Here is a 20,353-nt window from a genome sequence, read left to right on the forward strand (position 1 = left end):
CTAGTGTTAATAATCATGCCTATTGACAGGTACAATATAAAACTCTCACATAGCTTCGTGCAGATTATAGAACATAAATAATATCCAATCAAATTCATTCTATTCATATGGCTCAATACATACACCAATAAAATATGATGGCATATTCATTTCGTTCAATATATATTTTGGCAAAAACACCACTTTAAACCTCATCATATCTGTTGATTCAACTATTATTTTGTAAGGTGAATGAATATTATTTTGTAAGGTGTTCCCGTGGTCCAAGCGAATTACCATATCGATACCTCCGTGTACAAACCGCATGGTGACGTCACGTCTATCCTGACTCGTGGGTGGGTGCCACAGAAGTCAATTGCACCGTAGCTGGGTAGATTTTGGACAGCCAAGGTAGATACATAAATATTAATACTAACGTTCGCCAATGCATGGAATATTGCTTGAATCATTTCTGACGGATGAACTAGAAATGTAGTCGTTGCGAGACTGTTCGCAAAATGAAGCTGTCGCGGGTCCTATGGAAAATGGATTCCTAACGGACGTATACCCTGAGCAGTACATCAGCAACATCTGGCGGCTAAGGTATCGCACTAGCTCGTGCCTCGTAAGTAAGCAGCTGTTGCAGAATTGTAAATGCAGGATTCCTATCATTTCAACCTAGGTAGTGTCAGATGATTCACCTTCTCAATATCCACATGTGTACATTTTCACTTGCATGTTCACACTTCAAACGCGGTGACTTTGTTACAGTGTATCTATCATGGGGTTATAGCTCCAGTGTATCATCATACTATCATGCATTGACCTCACAGTCCATTTTCATTGAACTGGCTGCACCAATGCCCTGATGTAATGCAGCAGCATCTTGCATTAGGAGAGCTGACATACCATTGACAGTGTCTGTAGTAATTGTATTGCTGTTGTTATCAGGCTTCTAGTTGAAGTGCTGTGCAGTGCTTCTAAGCCTGTCACATTGGTGGAAGTGCATTGCCAGTAGGAAGCAAAATGAAATAGCAAGCACTTGAGCCTTCCATGCACTGCAGTCCTTGTTTTTTTTTAGTGCTGGACAGTAACATATTGTCTGTGTAATGTGTACTGGGCATGTCTCCACAGGGCAGAGAGGGTGGAGGATGCCATCCCCGGAGATGGGAGAGGAGGGGGAAGGGTCTCTGCCGGCCAGAGAGGGACCGAGTGGGCACAGCCAAGCAGACACCACCACCCTCAACCTACTGGCCTCGGTCAAAGAACAGGTATAGCTCCCTCCTTTGCTCCTCTCGTGCTCTCTCAGTAGGTATGAGTCGCATGCCCTCCCGATCTCTCTGTCTCTCCCCATATCGTTCTAGTTCTATGAGTCTTTGTCCCTCCCCTTTTCCTTTCTGCTGTTATGTTATGCATTTAGAGTAGAGGTAGACCGATTATGATTTTTCAACGGCGATACCGATTATTGGAGGACCAAAAAAAGCTGATGCTGATTAATCGGCCAATTTTTATTTATTTGTAATAATGACAATTACAACAATACTGAATGAACACTTATTTTTAACTTAATATAATACATCAATAAATCAATTTAGCCTCAAATAAATAATGAAACATGTTCAATTTGGTTTAAATAATGCAAAAACAAAGTGTTGGAGAAGAAAGTAAAAGTGCAATATGTGCCATGTAAGAAAGCTAACGTTTAAGTTTCTTGCTCAGCACATGAGAACATATGAAAGCTGGTGGTTCCTTTTAACATGAGTCTTCAATATTCCCAGGTAAGAAGTTTTAGGTTGTAGTTATTATAGGAATTATAGGACTATTTTTCTCTATACCATTTGTATTTCATTAACCTTTGACTATTTGATGTTTTTATAGGCACTTTAGTATTGCCAGTGTAACAGTATAGCTTCCATCCCTCTCCTCGCTCCTCCCTGGGCTTGAACCAGGAACAGCGTTAACCTTGCAGATCAAGGGGAACAACCACTCCAAGTCTCAGAGCGAGTGACGTTTGAAACGCTATTAGCGCGCACCCCACTAGCTAGCTAGCCATTTCACATCGGTTACACCAACCTAATCTTGGGAGTTGATAGGCTTGAACTCATAAACAGCGCAATGCTTGACGCACAACGAAGAGCTGCTGGCAAAACGCACGAAAGTGCTGTTTGAATGAATGCTTACGAGCCTGCTGGTGCCTACCATCGCTCAGTCAGACTGCTCTATCAAATCATAGACTTAATTTTAACATAATAACACACAGAAATAGGAGCCTTAGGTCATTAATATGGTCGAATCCGGAAACTATCATCTCGAAAACAAGACGTTTATTATTTCAGTGAAATACGGAACCGTTCCGTATTTTATCTAACGGGTGGCATCCATAAGTCTAAATATTCCTGTTACATTGCACAACCTTCAATGTTATGTCATAATTACGTAAAATTCTGACAAATTAGGCGGCCCAAACTGTTGCATATACACTGACTCTGCGTGCAATGAATGCAAGAGAAGTGACACAATTTCACCTGGTTAATATTGCCTGCTGACCTGGATTTATTTTAGCTAAATATGCAGGTTTAAAAATATGTACTTCTGTGCATTGATTTTAAGAAAGGCATTGATGTTCATGGTTAGGTACACATTGGAGCAACGATACGCACCACATCAATTATATGCAACGCAGGACACGCTAGATAAACTAGTAATATCATCAACCATGTGTAGTTAACTAGTTATTATGACTGATTGATTGTTTTTTATAAGATAAGTTTAATGCTAGCTAGCAACTTACCTTGGCTTACTGCATTCGCGTAACAGGAAGGTTCCTCATGGAGTGCAATGAGAGGCAGGTGGTTAGACCGTTGGACTAGTTAACTGTAAGGTTGCAAGATTGAATCCCCCGAGCTGACAAGGTAAAAATCTGTCGTTCTGCCCCTGAATGAGGCAGTTAACCCACCATTCCTAGACCGTAATTGAAAACAAGAATGTGTTCTTAACTGACTTGCCTAGTTAAATAAAGATTAAATAAAGGTGTAAAAAAAAGTCCAAATCGGCGTCCAAAAATACCGATTTCCGATTGTTATGAAAACTTGAAATCGGCCCTAGTTAATCGGCCATTCCGATTAATCGGTCGACCTCTAATTTAGAGATGGTAGAATTGATCGAGCAGTGTTTTCTGAGACTGTCGCTCAATCAGAATTGTGGGGAAGTGTTTACAGATAAAGGATTTACAGATGTACAGTGTAGGCTACCTCACTGTTCTGTTGTCCTGAGTGCTAGTACAGAAATGAGTGATGACTAATGTGAATGTCACAATATTAATGCAGTATCCTTTTTCATTTTCGTCATATTCTGAAAACTGGAAGTGTCTTCCTGATTATGTTTTTATAGATTTTCTTGCATTTTTTAGTAAAATAAAAAACAGTGTTTCTTTTTTTTTTTTTTTTGCATTAACTGTATTGCTACATGAATATGGCAATGCTGTTTTGATGTATGTTGACCCCTAAGGCTTTAGGCTAAGTGTTTTCTAATCGGTTTCTCTCTTGAATTCTAGCAGATTTTGTAAAGAGCCAGCAGAAGTATGGGGGGGTCAGCTAACGGTAGTAGTATGATGAGCCGCAGTAATAATCTGTGCAAAATCAGCATTTTCATAGTGAATAATGATAGTCCATTAGATGCTGTATGAAACAGTATGCTGAATGAGCAATTAGCCATTCAGAAATGTGCCAAACCCAGTTAGAGATTTGAAAAATCAGTGGATCCCATGTTAGTGCCAAAAGTCCCGAAAGAATAAGACGTTCTATCAAGAGTCTTCTCCGTAGAATTAGAATGATGGTGTTCTGGTTGTTGTCATGGAATGTTTGGTACCAGTCCATCTCTCATCTCTATCCTAATCTAGATCTGGAGGTTAAAGCACCACACCAGCCAGGCTGGTTCAATCCAGTTACGTCACACATATTTCACTGAGGTCACTAATGCGCTGCAAACTGTTGAAGTTAGACAGCTGCCAGGGAGTCTGTGTGTGTGTGTGTTTATGGGCTTTTCCCCCTTGTATATATCGTGTGTGTGTTTACGCCCTGTCTGTGCTTGCTTGTGTGATGTGCTTGGTTGAGCCCAGTAATTCTCTGGTGTGAGTGTGTGTGTGTTGCACTCACTCACTCTGTCTTTGGCTGACATTCCTGTGTGATTGCAGGATTCCAGTGTGTTGCAGATGTCATCTGGTTCTCGTGTGTGTACATCTGGTTCTAGTGTGTGTACATCTGTTTCTAGTGTGTGTACAGCAGACAGGATCTGAGCTTCCGGGGTCGACGCCTCTCACTAGACAGAGACACTTTTGTGTTTGTGACCCTGTGACAACGGGCAGTCAGTCAGTGCCGCCTCCAGTTCACCACTCAGCCGGTACAGTACTAGACACAGCCTGGCACTGCTTGGCATGAGAGGAGGGATTATTGGCAGGACCCCATCCTGATAAGAACCCATCGTGTTCGAGCTGGTGGCTGGCTGCCACTGTGCCACTGACTGCTTCCAAAAGATGACGCTTCATCGTTTAGCAGTTAGTCTCACCTCAAATCTGTCTAGTCTACATACACGTTAGACATTTTAGGCATGTGTAGCCTTGAAGGGTTTTTAATTGACTTCTTATAATAATGTTGACTTGTGACAAACACGTTAAGAAACACCCGTCCCTGTTCAGCGTGAAATCTGACTGATGAATCTGGGTAGCTCTGACCTTAATGCCACAAAGCCTCTTTTGTTGACTTATTCATTTAGGACCATAAATATTTTACAGGTCAAACGTCAAACTGCTCTCAAGGCGATGCAGAGTGAGCATGTCAAAGGCTGTGTACCTTGGTTATTGTTAACACAATGGAAGCTGTTGTCAGTGAAAGAAAGTGTCATTCGGCGAGTATGATTCTACCGTTTGTCCCTTCCGTGTTGCCGTAGGAGCTCCAGTTTGAGCGTCTGACCCGGGAGCTGGAGGAGGAGCGTCAGATCGTCGCCAGTCAACTGGAGAGGTGCATGCTGGGAGCTGAGTCGCCTGGCGATGATGATGATGCCAGTAGCAGGTACACAAATGCACACACACACACACAGAGCACTGACCCTGTTTCTCTATCAGCATGTCACCTACAATGGAGCTACTGATGATGAGTAGCTACAGTAATGCCTTCATCCAGGCTCACCGAATGCACAACATGCAGCACACACACACACACGCGCGCACGCGCTCACACACACACACACACACACACACACACACACACACACACACGCACGGGACTAAAGTGTAAACTGTCATGTTGATCTAACGCTCATCTCCTCTCCATGCCTGTTTGGCCCCACCCCCTTCCCTCCATTATTTCACCACCTTCTCTTCTTTACAGTGACTCATCAGAGAAGTCCTTTGCTTGGAGATCATCAGGTACATCTTCTCCCATATTAAAATCATATTGACCTCTATTGAAATCCAATTGTCTCGACACCCATAGGGTTGCCCAATGGAAGCACACGTTTGTACCACAGGAGGCGGCTGAGGGGAGGACGGCTCATAATAATGCCCGGAACGGAGCAAATGGAATGGCATCAAACACCTGGAAACCATGGAAACCACGTGCTTGATGTCTTTGATACCATTCCGCTTGCTCTGCTCCAGTCATTACCACGAGCCCGTTCGCCCCAGTTAAGGTTCCACCAACCTCCTGTGATTTTTAAACCGTCTCGATAGCGATCACAGGATACAGGTTGACATGACGCCATCTTGTTTTCCTCAGTAGATGTGTCTGGTACAGGAGAGCACCGGGCTGCTGTAATGGACAGCTCTCACCAGTCACCCTCCCGTCTCCTCCGAGCTGATCAGGGTCACGGGTCACTCTACCTCCCTGAAGCGGACAGAGCATCCCCGCATGACAGTGAGGGTCTGTTACTTCCTGCGTCATTACTTTCATCCGCCTTCGTCATTTCGTACAGTTCAGATTTAGCATGGAGAATGTAGAGTGTTTAGGGCTAGATGGAATCTGCTGTGCAGAATCTTTTTTTAACTTGCACGAATGATGACATCAAAAAGGAGAAAAGGGGTTTGAAAGTCAAAAGGCAGAAATGCTTTGAAATCAAAAAACTGAAAATGCTTTGAAATCAAAAAACTGAAAATGCTTTGAAATCAAAAAACTGAAAATGCTTTGAAATCAAAAAACTTAAACTTCTTTGAAGTAAAAGTAGCTGTAAGCTAGTAGCTGTGGAATAACATCAAAGTATACCAGGTACTGCGACACAACGTACAGTATATAACGCTGCTATGGTTTGCTAATGAAATATTAAGACAACATCTACAACTAATGTAACAACAGATTTCTTTTGGCCATAAAATGCACAATAAACAGTTTATCATCCTACGCGGGCACGTTCCATAACTTAGTGACAATATTTATTTAAATGGGCACTTACCTTTTACATACCGGGGCATGCTGTGTTGATTATGAATGTGTCGATTGCATAAATGCTCATTCACTGTGTAGCCTAGCTCTGAAATAGACCTGAAGACCAACAAGGCAAACCATCATTCAAACATCATTCTGTCCTCTGCTTCCTCTCCCCCCTCCCTCACCTCTTTCTCCTCTCTCCTACATCCCCCTCTCCTCCCTCCCTCCCCTCTTTCTCCTCTCCTCTCTCCTACATCCCCCTCTCCTCCCTCCCTCCCCTCTTTCTCCTCTCCTCTCTCCTACATCCCCCTCTCCTCCCTCCCTCCCCTCTTTCTCCTCTCCTCTCTCCTACATCCCCCTCTCCTCCCTCCCTCCCCTCTTTCTCCTCTCCTCACTCCTACATCCCCCTCTCCTCCCTCCCTCCCCTCTTTCTCCTCTCCTCTCTCCTACATCCCCCTCTCCTCCCTCCCTCCCCTCTTTCTCCTCTCCTCACTCCTACATCCCCCTCCCTTCCCCCACTCCCCTCTTTCTCCTCTACCCCTCCCCTCGCCTCCTTCCTACAGGATCTGTGGCCCATATGACGTCCTATGCAGACAGTGGCTACCAGGACAGCAGTATGAGTTACTACAGTGTGAGCAGAGAGAACGTGGTTCTGTCAGAGCCCAGACACATGCTGTCAGGCAGTGGCCCCAGGGGAAGCCCCAGTCACGGCAGGAGCTCCCGGGCAGAGGGGCAGGCCTCCGTACAGGTAGCTAATATACACTAACCCACCTCTAGTGTGAAGAGAGACAACCTATATATATGCCCACATGTTTATATGATAAAACCTTTTAAATACCTGCCTATTTATATAATATCATAGTTAACCTACTGAATCTGTATACAATTCAAAGTTAAAGATAACCATATGTAAGGACTGAATTGTCTTTCTTGTGTGTCGCGCCCTGTCCATATCTCTCCCCCACTCGCTGACACCCGGTGTCTCTCCCCCACTCACTCTGCTTCCTGCATCCCTCCTATCCCAGGCCTCCGCGTCAGGGCGGGTGATGAGGAGGATGGGCTCCCTCCCCTCCCGGGGCCAGTCTCCTGTGTGTGGTGTGGGGGGCACCGTGTCCCCGTCCCGGGTCTCTCTCCGCACCTCCCAGGGTGGCAGCGCCTACGGCTCACCCATCCTCACCGAGCCCAAACCCCTCGCCAGCATCTTCCCCGGGACCACCATGCCCCCCTCCTCCCCGCCCGGTCCAGGCACCACCCCCTCTTTCCAGCGTGCCACCTCTCCTTACTCCCCCACCCACCAGAGGAACGGGAACGGCGACTCTCCTCTCCGGACCAGCCCCCATCCAGGCAGCGGCAATCATGCCACCTCACCTCACCAGGCGATGGGTAGTGTCTCCGGGCGCCTGGGGTCTACACTGTCTCTGGTGGAGGGGAGGGGGCTGTCTGGCTCTCCTCTGAGGTCCTGTATGACGGCTGTGCCCCAGCACTACGGCTCCACACTGCCCCGCCAGGGGGTTCTCCCCTACGGACATGACGCCTACGGGCTCTACGAGAGGACCGCCCTGCCTCTGTCACGGCCTGACAGCCTCACTGGTTAGTCATACAGCAGGACTCTGCCACGAAACACACACATGCACACATGTTCATGCATACACACACACACACACACACACACACACACACCTTAATTAAAAAAATAACAAAGTGTTTTGGTAAAACGCTGAGGGATGGGCCTGGATAAATTTAACCACTCTCAAATTCAAAGCAAGAGCTATATATGCAAGGACTGACCATCCATCAAAATAATAGTTTTATCCATGTTTTAAGGCTATACAGCAAGGATCATCAACTAGATTTAGCCGCGGGATGATTTTTCCATGAGCGGATGGTCAGGGGGCTGGAACATAATTACAAATCATTTCTAGACTGCAAATTGACCGCAAGAAGATATAATATTTGACCAAAACATCATCATTTCAAACCTTGCTTACATTTGTACGTGATCTCATATACAGTATCTCTTTTATGCGTGGGAATGACTTTGGAACAGATTTGAAATAAAATCCCCTGCAGGCCACTAGTTGGGGAACCCTGCTATACAGTGTTTATTTGCATTTGCTTTGTTTACAAACATTGGAGTATAAAAAAAAATGCATATTTTGGGTTCTGATGGGGTAGGCCTAAAACAATCGAACCAAGTTCATGAGGCATTTATATCAGTTATATTCTTCAAGAATCAATGGGTATATACAGCATCATTCATTTATAAGTCCAAAAATTGATGTAGCAAGTAAGGATTCTAGCTATGAAGGGTCATTTTATGCTGATTAAAGGGTAGGAAAAATATACTTGAAAAAGGGCCAACGTTACCAGTCGCTCTTCTTATTTACGTGCAGAGAACTTGTCTTTCTGAATCGATTTAGCTTTTGTTTAGATCCATTGGTTTCCGTGCGAAAGGGATGATTTGAACTAAATTACTAGATCTGCCGTGTTGCTGACAGTGTGGCGACAGAGAGATGTGTTTGTCCTTTATCCTGAGCCATCCTGCAGCGCATCATATCACTGAGCCTACCCTACTGACCCACAATGCCCTGTTTTATAAATCCCTGGTTCAGAAGTTAACCATAGGGCTCTGGGCAAAAGTAGTGCACTATATAGGGAATAGGGTGCCATTTGAGGCGTAACCAGAGCTCTGCTGTGGGGAGGGGGTGTTGTTTGGTAAATGACAAAGCACCATGGATTGGTTTCCATCTATTTTACTGGGCCAAATGAATGGAGCCTATTGGCAAAGTGAATCAAGTGCGCCCTGGAGAACCATAAAGCATAGCCTTTTACCGCTCGTTACGCTGAAGCAGAGTGATGCAGGGGATTCTTGTTGGCCGTAGGCCTATACTGCACAGTACATCTCAATAGGTTGAGCTTTCAAAAGAGGTTCCACAATAGACTGCCACCATCTAAGATGCACTCTAGCGTTGGTGTGGTCACTTCAACCAGCGTCGTATATTGGGACAAATCATTCGCTAAACCCCTAAACCTCATCTAAATCTTCTAATAAATAATGGGGCAATTGAGCACGTTGAGGAGACTAAACTGATTGGTGTAACCCTGGATTGTAAACTGTCATGGTCAAAACATATTGATGCAACGGTAGCTAAGATGGGGAGAATTCTGTCCATGATAAGGCACTGCTCTGCCTTCGTGACATCACAATCCACTACACAAGTCCGACAGGCCGTAGTTTCATCACACCAGGACTACTGCTCAGATATATGGTCAAGTGCTGCAAAGATGGACATGGGCAAATTACAGTTGGCCAAGAGCAGAGCAGCACAGCTGAAATGTACACCGAGGGCTAAGAATCAAGAACATGCATGTCCATCTCTCCTGGCTCCAAGTAGAGGAGAGATTGACTGCGTCACTACTTGTCTTTGTGCGAGGTATTGGCGTGTTGAAAGCACCCAGCTGTGGGTTCAAACAGCTCAGACACCCGTACATACCCCACAGGACACGCCACCAGGGGTCTCTTCACACGCTCTGGGTTCAAACAGCTCAGACACCCGTACATACCCCACAGGACACGCCACCAGGGGTCTCTTCACACGCTGTGGGTTTAAACAGCTCAGACACCCGTACATACCCCACAGGACACGCCACCAGGGGTCTCTTCACACGCTCTGGGTTCAAACAGCTCAGACACCCGTACATACCCCACAGGACACGCCACCAGGGGTCTCTTCACACGCTGTGGGTTCAAACAGCTCAGACACCCGTACATACCCCACAGGACACGCCACCAGGGGTCTCTTCACACGCTCTGGGTTCAAACAGCTCAGACACCCGTACATACCCCACAGGACACGCCACCAAGGGTCTCTTCACACGCTGTGGGTTCAAACAGCTCAGACACCCGTACATACCCCACAGGACACGCCACCAGGGGTCTCTTCACATGCTGTGGGTTCAAACAGCCCAGAAACCCGTACATACCCCACAGGACACGCCACCAGGGGTCTCTTCACACGCTGTGGGTTCAAACAGCCCAGAAACCCGTACATACCCCACAGGACACGCCACCAGGGGTCTCTTCACACGCTGTGCTGTGATGGTGTTGTTTTATTAGTTTTTTTATTTTTCTGATTTCACGGCTAGCTTAAGCTACCTGATGTTGAAGAGAGTCCCATGTCGTCTTGGTTCTATTTCAGTGCTGTGTGTTTCTGGACTTGGGCACCGTGAAGAGATTTTATATTGTCATTTGTAGTAATAGAGTAATAATGTTCTTGTATGTCGTATTGATTTATTTAGTGACGTATGCTGTTGTTGTTTTGTTGTGATGTAACTGTTCCAACCCTGATCGGACCCCAGGAAGAGTGGCTGCTGCTTTGGTAGTAGCTAATGGGGATCCTAATAAATACTCAACCGCTTGCATCAATCTCAACCATGAACATAGATCTACTTTCACACTGTAGAGCAGCCTAGAATGAACCATTCACAACCAACATACGACACAACTGATTACAGATTGTAATATTATTTTAGATTTAAGGTTGATTTAACGTTGATTCCGGGTTGATGAAGAAATTCACCACCTTCCATCACCAACGACATTGTTCTCAAAGCCCATGTTGACAGCTGACACAGTGTAAATAATGCCATGACTATTAATGTTCCACTGTGTGTGTCCAGGCCTGCACAGCTCCTACGCCACTCACCACAGCCCACTGGACCAGGATATGAGGATGGCCATGTCTCCTGACTGCCACGTCACGCCTGTCTACGACGACAGAGCCTTCCAAAGCCCCCTGTATCACAGCCCCACCCACGCCCACCACGGATCACACGGCGCTATCTACAGGACACTCACGGGTACTGCAACACACTACTAGCAGACGCAACTACACATGGCTAGCACCGTTGGGACCAGAGACTTGCACCGTGTGTTATGACTAGTTTGAAAATCTACAGTCAACACGATATTCATATGTGGGCTGTCTTTTCTAAGACACATGGCGATGCAGTTATACAGACTCGAAGTGGAGAAGTGTGTGTGTGTGTGTGTGTGTGTGTGTGTGTGTGTGTGTGTGTGTGTGTGTGTGTGTGTGTGTGTGTGTGTGTGTGGGCGGGCTACGCCCCACCCTGAATAGATCTGTGTCTTTTTATTCCCAGGTACGGAGAACCTTCAGCGGACCCTCCAGAGGACCACAAGCCATTGCAGCACCCTGGCGTACCAAAGAAGCAGCTATGGGCTGAACACTGCAGGGTCATATGCAGACCCCTACAGGGTCTCCCAGCAGGGACAGGGGCCCAATGAGACCTCTTTCTCCAGGCACTCTGGTCTAGTCGACAGGGCTGCCACAAGGTCCCCCTCCATAGACAGTATACAAAAGGATCCTAGGTACAAATACACAACGCACCATCACACACACACGCACACACATGCACACGTCTCTCTATCTCTCTCTCTCTCCCTCTATCTATCTCTCGCTCCCTCTCTCTCTCTCTCTCTCTCTCTCCCTCTATCTATCTCTCTATCTCTCTCTCTCTCTATCTCTCTCTCTCTCCCTCTATCTCTCTCCCTCTATCTATCTCTCTCTCTCCCTCCCCCTGTCTCTCTCTCCCTCTCTCTCTCTCTTCCTCCCCCTGTCTCTCTCTCCCTCTCTCTCTCTCTCTCCCTCCCCTGTCTCTCTCTCCCTCTATCTCTCTCTCTTCCCCCCCCTGTCTCTCTCCCTCTATCTCTCTCAATTCAATTCAAGGGGCTTTATTGGCACAATCTCTCTCTCCCTCCCCCTGTCTCTCTCTCCCTCTATCTATCGCTCTCTCTCTCCCTCCCACTGTCTCTCTCCCCCTGTCTCTCTCTCTCTCCCTCCCCCTGTCTCTCTCTATCTCTCTCTCTCTCTCTCTCTATCTATCTATCTCTCTATATCTCTCCCTATCTATCTCTCTCCCTCTATCTCTATCTATCTCTCTCTACCTATCTCTCTATATCTCTCTCCCTCTATCTATCGCTCCTTCTATCTATCTCTCCCTCCCTCTATCTTTCTCTCTCTCTCTCTCTCGCTGTCTCTCTTTCTCTATCTATCTGTCTCTCTCTCTCCCCCTGTCTCTCTCTCTCTCCCTCCCCCTGTCTCTCTCTCTCTCTCTCTCTCTCTATCTATCTATCTCTCTATATCTCTCTCTATCTATCTCTCTCCCTCTATCTCAATCTATCTCTCTCTACCTATCTCTCTATATCTCTCTCCCTCTATCTATCGCTCCTTCTATCTATCTCTCCCTCCCTCTATCTTTCTCTCTCTCTCTCTCTCGCTGTCTCTCTTTCTCTATCTATCTGTCTCTCTCCCTCCCCCTGTCTCTCTCCCTCCCTCTATCTATCTCTATCTATCTCTCTCCCTCTATCTATATCTCTCTCCCTCCCCCTGTCTCTTTCCCTCTATCTCTCTCTCTCCCTCCCCCTGTCTCTCTCCCTCTATATATCTCTCTCTCCCTCCCCCTGTATCTATCCCTCTCTCTCTCGCTCCCCCTCTCTCTCCCTCTAACTATCTCTCTCTTCCTCTATCTCTCTCTCCCTCTATCTATCTCTCTCTCCCTCCCCCTATCTCTCTCCCTCCCCACCCTCTGTAGGGAGTTTGCGTGGCGTGACCCCGATCTCCCTGAGGTGATCCACATGCTGCAGCATCACTTCCCCTCGGTCCAGGCCAACGCTGCAGCCTACCTCCAGCACCTGTGTTACAGAGACAACCACATCAAAGTGGAGGTACCAGGATGCCCCATCTGTCCCTGTCTGTTCCTAACCTCTCAGCTGACGTGTGTGATCAAACAGACTATATGGGGATGAAAAGTCCTTCCCTAGAGAGGATTTGAAAGCACAAACACATAACCCTTTTCTGCAGTCAAATGACCAAATCGGACTCATTGTTCCGGGTGGAATGTTATTAACATTTTGCACCATTTCCATAAAAATAAAAATACACTTTTTTTTTCAGAAAATGTCAAACGGTTTTGTTATATTTCAGTCTTCTGTGATGTATATAAAGTGTAATATTGGGATGCAAACTCAGAATGTATTACATTTTAACTCTATACCTGACTCTATATACTGTTGTCTTGTTTATTTTAAGCCTATAACCACGTGTGTGAGGTGTAAACTTTTGTTTCAAAGTAGATTGGTTAAAGACTACCAAGAATCCCTCTGTGTGACCCTGATTTAGCCCACTGCAGTAGAATGGTTTGCTGTTCTAATTACCGTTGGTAACCAGTTTATAATAGCACCTCGGTTGTTTGTGGTATATTGCCAAAATACCACTGCTAAGGGCTGTATCCAGGCACTCTGCGTTGCGTCGTGTTAGGGAACAGCCCTTTGGCGTGGTAAATCGGCCATATACCACACCCCCTTGGGCCTTATTGCTTAAATAACTGTTATTGATTATACCTTTTATGTCAGCTCCAGGTGTGTGTGACCTTGACCCTCTTCTAACAGGTGTGTTACCTGGGAGGTGTTCAGCACCTGGTGGACCTGCTGGACCACAAGGCTGTGGAGGTGCAGAGGAGTTCCTGCGGAGCCCTGAGGAACCTGGTTTATGGCAAGGCTACCGACGACAACAAGGTGGCCCTGAGGAACTCTGGTGGCGTCCCCGCTCTGCTCAGACTGCTGAGGAGGACCACCGACAACGAAGTCAGGGAGCTGGTCACTGGTACGTCTCTCTGTCTCTTTTTTTGTTGTTGCTGTCTGCCTGTTTTTATGACTATCTAGACCAGGGGTATTCATCTCTTACCCTACTAGGTCCGGAGCCTGCTGGTTTTCCTGATAATTAATTGCACCCACCTGATGTCCCAGGTCTAAATCAGGCCCTGCTGGTTTTCTGTTCTGCCTGATAATTAATTGCACCCACCTGATGTCCCAGGTCTAAATCAGGCCCTGATTAGAGGGGAACATTGAAAAAATGTAGTTGAACTGGCTTTGAGGTCCGGAGTTGAGTTTGAGAGGTCTAGATCGATCTATATGCCTGCTTGCTGATACAGTATTTCTTGCCAGTATCTCTGCATTATCAAGTATCTCTGCATTATCAAGTGTCTCTGCATTGTCAAGTATCTCTGCATTATCAAGTATCTCTGCATTATCAAGTATCCCTGCATTATCAAGTATCCCTGCATTATCAAGTGAGGGATGACTGTATCCAGCCTCGTGGCCACACCTCAGCACGTGTCCTCTGCTCACTACCTCCGTGCCTATCCCCCTTTACCACTAGGGGTGCTGTGGAACCTGTCGTCGTGCGACGCGGTCAAGATGACCATCATCAGGGACGCTCTGAGCACCCTGACCAACACTGTGGTCATCCCCCACTCCGGCTGGAGCAGCAGCAACTACCGAGAGGAGACCAAGCTCAAATTCCACTCCTCTCTCCTGCTGCGCAACACCACCGGCTGCCTCAGGTGAGGAGTGAGGAGGTCATCCCTGTAAGAACAGATGACTGTACACCGCTTTGGATTAAAGTGTCTGTTAAATGGCATTCTTCCTTTGTGTGTGTGTGTGTGTGTTCATGTGGCATTGTTGACCTTTCTACTGTGTCTTGCTACAGGAACCTGAGTTCAGCAGGAGAGGAGGCCAGAGGTCAGCTGAGGTGTTGTGAGGGGCTGGTGGATTCACTTCTCTATGTCCTCAAGGCCTGTGTTAGTACCTCTGACTTCGACAGCAAGGTGGGCTCACTATAAGAGTAGTACATTTAGGCTAGTCCAGAAACAATGACATGCACCTCACCTGCCTGAACCCCCTCTACTTTACCCAGAATTAGACCCGTCCTCTTCACTCAGTTTCTGCCCATCCATCTCTGCTATCCCAGCTTGTGTGTGTGTATGTGTGTGTGTGTGTGTGTGTGTGTGTGTGTGTGTGTGTGTGTGTGTGTGTGTGTGTGTGTGTGTGTGTGTGTGTGTGTGTGTGTGTTGTGTGCGTCACTGAAATGCTTCCCCTCCTCTCCCAGATTGTGGAGAACTGTGTGTGTACTCTGAGGAACCTGTCCTACCGTCTGGAGATAGAGATGCCCTCGTCTCGCCTGCTGGGGACTCAGGAACTGGATGCCCTGCTGGGCTACGGGTCCCCCAGTAAGGATCTAGACTACCTCTGCTGGGGCAAGAAGAGGAAGAAGAAGAAGAGGGGCTGGCTGGATGATAAGGTGTGTATAGTAGGGGGTTATCCGCTTTCCTTGGCTAAGTCACACTCCGACACCTTATGATAAAGGCGCCTGGAAATGTGTTAGAATTAACACATAACATTAGCTAAGATACACTACGTACACTAAGTATTTGGACACCTACTCGTCGACCATCTCATTCCAAAATCATGGGCATTCATATGGAGTTGGTCCCCCCATTGCTGCTATAACAGCCTCCACTCTTCTGGGAAGGCTTTCCACTAGATGTTGGAATATTGCTGTGGGGACCTGATTCCATTCATCCACAAGAGCATTAGTGAGGTCGGGCACTGATGTTGGGGCCATTAGGACCAGCTCGCAGTAGGCGTTCCAATTCATCCCAAAGGTGTTTGTTGGGGTTGAGGTCAGGGCTCTGTGCAGGCCAGTCAAGTTCTTCCACACTGATCTCGACAAACCATTGTATTGTATTGACCTCGCTTTGGGCACCGGGGCATTTTCATGCTGACACAGGAAAGGGCCTTCCCCAAACTGTTTCCACAAAGTTGGAAGCACAGAATCGTCTACAATGTCATTGGATGCTGTAGCATTGAGATTTCCCTTCACTGGAACTAAGGGGCCTAGCCCGAACCATGAAAACAGCCCCAAACCATTATTCCTCCTCCACGAAACAGAGTCCAAAGGCGGCGAGCTTTACACCACTTCAGCCGACTCTTGGCATTGCACACGGTGATCTTAGGCTTGTGTGCGGCTGCTCGACCACGGAAACCCATTTCATGAAGCTCCAGAGGCAGTTTGGAACTCGGTAGTTCATGTTGCAACAGAGGACAACGTGTCTTTCATTCTGTGGTGTTTCCCCACCAAGATTTGATTAGAACTGACTGCCTATATCCCGCTCATGCTCTTCATTATGCTTTCAAGTGGGACGGCGTGGGACCCATCCCGGGGTTTGGTAAGCCTCCGCTGGGGGCCGAGATGCTGTGGCACCCGGCCGTGGTGAAGCCCTACCTCAGCCTGCTGGCCGAGAGCTCCAACCCTGCCACCCTGGAGGGCTCCGCCGGATCCCTTCAGAACCTCTCCGCTGGAAACTGGAAGGTGTCCCGCTTTTTCTTTCCTTGTAACCTTTGTCTATGCAGGTTAGTCTCATTAAGATGTCTCATTGAGATCAAATCCATTTCGCAAGAGACCCAACAACCCACACCTGACGCTCGTGTCTGCCATGCGATGCTGTTTATCCGGTATTATTGTCATGTTACATCAGTATAATGGTACTGCAATAACATAACTGGACTTCCTGGGTGAATAAAGGTGACAATAAAAAGCCAATAGACGTCATAATGCCCTGTGTGCAGTTTGCGGCCTACATCCGCGCGGCGGTGCGCAAGGAGAAGGGTCTTCCTATCCTGGTGGAGCTGCTGAGGATGGACAACGACAGGGTGGTCTGCTCTGTGGCCACCGCTCTGAGGAACATGGCCCTGGACAGCAGGAACAAGGAGCTTATAGGTCAGACACACACACACACAGAAACTCGCTCTCTTTCTCACACACACACACTTAAGTCCTTCATGCCCCCTTGTCTCCCCTCTCAGGAAAGTATGCGATGCGGGACCTGGTGAACCGTCTCCCCGGGGGAAGCCCCTCCCTGCTGTCTGACGAGACGGTGGCGTCTGTCTGCTGCACACTCCACGAAGTCACCAGCAGGAACATGGAGAACGCCAAGGCCCTGGCAGACACGGGGGGCATCGAGAAGCTGCTGGACATCAGGAAGGGCAGGGGGAAGGGGTATTCTATGAAGGTGGTGAAGGCTGCTGCTCAGGTCCTCAACACGCTGTGGCAGTACAGGGACCTGCGCACCCTCTACAAACAGGTCAGATCACTGCGTCTTCGCAAGTCAATGGTTTTGGTATAATCGCTTAACTCATATCAAAAGTTGCAGACTTGGCTCCATTTTAACCTTGGAAAAACTGAAGTGATCTCTGATAAAATACCTTGATATCCAGTTTTTGCAGAGGTAAAATATCACTGTCCTGAGAGTAGCAATTATCTCTGTTGTAGGACGGATGGCACCACGGTCATTTCCTCACTCCTGTGTCCACTCTGGAGAGAGACAGGTACAGGTCTCAACCAACCCTGCCTACTAGCACCTTACAGATGTCCCCCGTGCCCCGCCAATCAGGTGAGAGCGCTCAACTATCATGTTCAAACTACTCATCAACACACACCACAATGGACCTTCCCTCCGGGTCTGGTTCCTCTCAAAGTTCGTTCCCTGCCACTATGCTTCCGTTTGCTCTTTGGCGTCTAGGCCCGGGTTACTGTCAAGCACTTTCTGACAAGTGGTTTCTAAATATAATGTTGATTTTGAGTGATTGAATGAATGGAATGTCTTCTCAGGTGGTAGTGCAACCTCCTCTCCTGCCATGTTAGGAATCAGAAGACACAGCTCTAACTACCAGAGGGCTCAGTCATCTATGCAACTCGATACATATTATGGAGACAACAGTTTACATAGAAACCAGTACACAGGTAAGCCACGATGAAGGTCTTTTTATTCGCTAGTACATTTTCCGTTGTGCATTTGATATATATTTTGAATGTTTCATACACACAGCGGAGTTAGCAATGCCTCACGCTTGAAAGTCGTATCTTCGTTTTTCACTTTCAGGGTCAGAAAAGCAAACACCATATTTTATCGGGTCCTATTCCTCACCATCGAGAGAGGACTGTCCTAGGTCCCAGGTAAGGCACAAATGTGTTGCGGTTCTGGTGTCTTAAAGGGCCAATGCAGCCGTTTTTTTTTTTTTATCTCAACATCAAATCATTTCTGCGTAACAATGAAGTTACTTACTGTGATTGTTTTCAGTTAACTGTATCAAAAAGGAAACTACAATGGCTTCTTAGCAAGAATTTAGCTAGGACTGTCTGAGAGTGGTCTGAGTGGGGGAAACAAGCTATTATTGGCAGAGAGGTTTGGAACCCTCTTTCTTATTGGTCTATTAACTAATTTACCACCTGGTGACATACCAGGCAATCAAACTCCATCCCACCCAAGCAGGCTGAAATTTCAGGCGTTAATTTCAAACAGCTCTTACTCTAAAAGGGCATTATCATAATTGTTTTCAATTTCACAGTATTATTCCAACCTCATAGTGTGGAAATATAGATCAAGCGCAGGAAAATCTTAATTCTGACTGCACTGGGCTTCTAAATTCTCTTTCAGTTACCTGAAATAAGATTACGCAACCCTATTGTCCTTTATTGGGTGAAGTGGTGCCCACTGAGTCCCCATAGAGCCTTTCTTGTGTTCAAGGGATCAAATGCATCTTAAAATGTGGTCTTTCATTGTGTTCAGTGGTGTAGTGGATAGTACATGTTTTATTTTGGAAGAGGGTTTACCCACCTTTTACTGTAAAAATGCATTGAAAGTATAGGACAACGGACTGCGATCAGAGATTACCCACCTATTTTTTGTATTTTTGACCACTACTTCACTGGTTGTGTGTAATAGTCCCTCCGCCCTCATGTAGGACCCATGTTTGTTGCGTTGAAGGGATTGAGTTCGTCTTTTGTTTTACCAGCAGGAAGATGTGTTCTACTCCGACGAGCTGGATAGGAACACTTACAACAACTACAGAATGTATCTGTCATCGCCGCACGGCTACGGGGAGGAGGAGCCTGGGCCTTACCAGGACGAGCCAGAGAACCTGACCTCCACAGAGCGATACAACACCTCCCAACCTAACAGACTGAAATCCAATACCAACACCGCTAACTACGTGGACTTCTACTCCACCACGAGGAGGCCTTCTCAGAAGGCTAACCAGTACACTGGATCCCCTGACTCCTGGGTGTAAGGGTGGAGAAACCATGTAGAAACCATGGACTGACTCATCAGTTTAAGCTACATCTGTGTGTGTGTGTTTGAGTGTGTGTGTGAGATAGAAAGAGAAATGTGAGAGACAAAAAGAACATGAGTGTGTCTGTATGTGTGTGTTCTTGTGTGTGTGTCTGTATGTGTGTGTTCCTGTGTGTGTGTGTGTCTGTATGTGTTCTTGTGTGTGTGGCTCCAGTGGGAAAGAGCCTGTTGTTTTCTGGAGTGGTGTAATGTCAGCCAAAGAAGTAAGAAAGGTTTGTTGGATACGAGCCAGGCATCCGCTTGGTTGGAAATGTGGAGAATGGAGAGAGTGCTGAAGAAGTGTTGCGTAAAAATAAACATTAAAGGGATAGTTTACTCAAAATATAAATGAACATGATGTTCAATATATGTTAGCTGTAATTGATAAACTAAGACAGTTATGGATATAATAAAGGCAGCAAAAATCTCAAAACTAGCTTGGTGAATCGACTACAGCCAAATGGAAAATAATGTGAATTTAGATTTTGAGTCAAATAAATAATTTCTATGTTGGCCAAATATATATCATGAAGTCATATCTGTGAAATGTCAAATAGTATTTGTACAGAGAAATAAAACATGTTACAATGTGTTGTTACAGAACGTTACTGTATTCAATGTGTAGACTTTGTATGTATGATATGGTGTCTAGTTAATTTTTTATGATTTATTTATTTAAGTGTGTGAATTTCCCCCAAAACGCTCTGACGTTCTAATGTTGTCCAACACTGGCGATGCTGTGCCAAATGGAAGTGTATGAATATTTTTTTTTAAGAGCGCATCATAACACTAAAAAAAGATTCAGAAGTTGTGAAAATGAGGCTTGGTGAAATAAATCAGCTGTGGAATGGAATTGCAGGTGTTGGTGACTTTTAATTTATTTTCATTTTGTCATCCAAACGTTCTTCACTCGGAGGGGGCGCGCACCC

General features: G+C 46.4%; 1 protein-coding gene across 7 annotated transcripts; it reads left to right on the forward strand.

Moving 5' to 3' along the window:
- Nucleotides 1–293: 293 nt before the first annotated feature.
- LOC110528809 (plakophilin-4) lies at nucleotides 294–20,277 on the forward strand. Of its 7 annotated transcripts, none has more exons than XM_036982889.2 (21): nucleotides 294–604; nucleotides 1,114–1,250; nucleotides 4,924–5,045; nucleotides 5,364–5,401; nucleotides 5,754–5,894; nucleotides 6,959–7,143; nucleotides 7,421–7,985; nucleotides 11,076–11,255; nucleotides 11,556–11,784; nucleotides 13,008–13,140; nucleotides 13,864–14,077; nucleotides 14,633–14,816; nucleotides 14,963–15,080; nucleotides 15,362–15,553; nucleotides 16,451–16,624; nucleotides 16,882–17,032; nucleotides 17,119–17,396; nucleotides 17,585–17,705; nucleotides 17,924–18,055; nucleotides 18,195–18,268; nucleotides 19,108–20,277. In XM_036982889.2, exons 2-21 carry the CDS (start codon nucleotides 1,131–1,133, stop codon nucleotides 19,381–19,383), a joined length of 3,627 nt encoding a protein of 1,208 aa, XP_036838784.2. In that variant the 5' UTR covers nucleotides 294–604; nucleotides 1,114–1,130; the 3' UTR covers nucleotides 19,384–20,277. The 7 variants fall into 7 exon arrangements, with proteins under 7 accessions (XP_036838784.2, XP_036838783.2, XP_090096477.1 ...); XM_036982888.2 differs by having other exon boundaries at nucleotides 305–604; nucleotides 5,751–5,894; XM_090240351.1 differs by having other exon boundaries at nucleotides 306–604; nucleotides 19,111–20,277.
- The last annotated feature ends 76 nt before the right edge of the window (nucleotides 20,278–20,353 follow it).

This window comes from Oncorhynchus mykiss, chromosome 7, assembly GCF_057628025.1.
Source record: "Oncorhynchus mykiss isolate SJ-2025 chromosome 7, ASM5762802v1, whole genome shotgun sequence".
Classification (NCBI taxonomy): domain Eukaryota; kingdom Metazoa; phylum Chordata; class Actinopteri; order Salmoniformes; family Salmonidae; genus Oncorhynchus; species Oncorhynchus mykiss.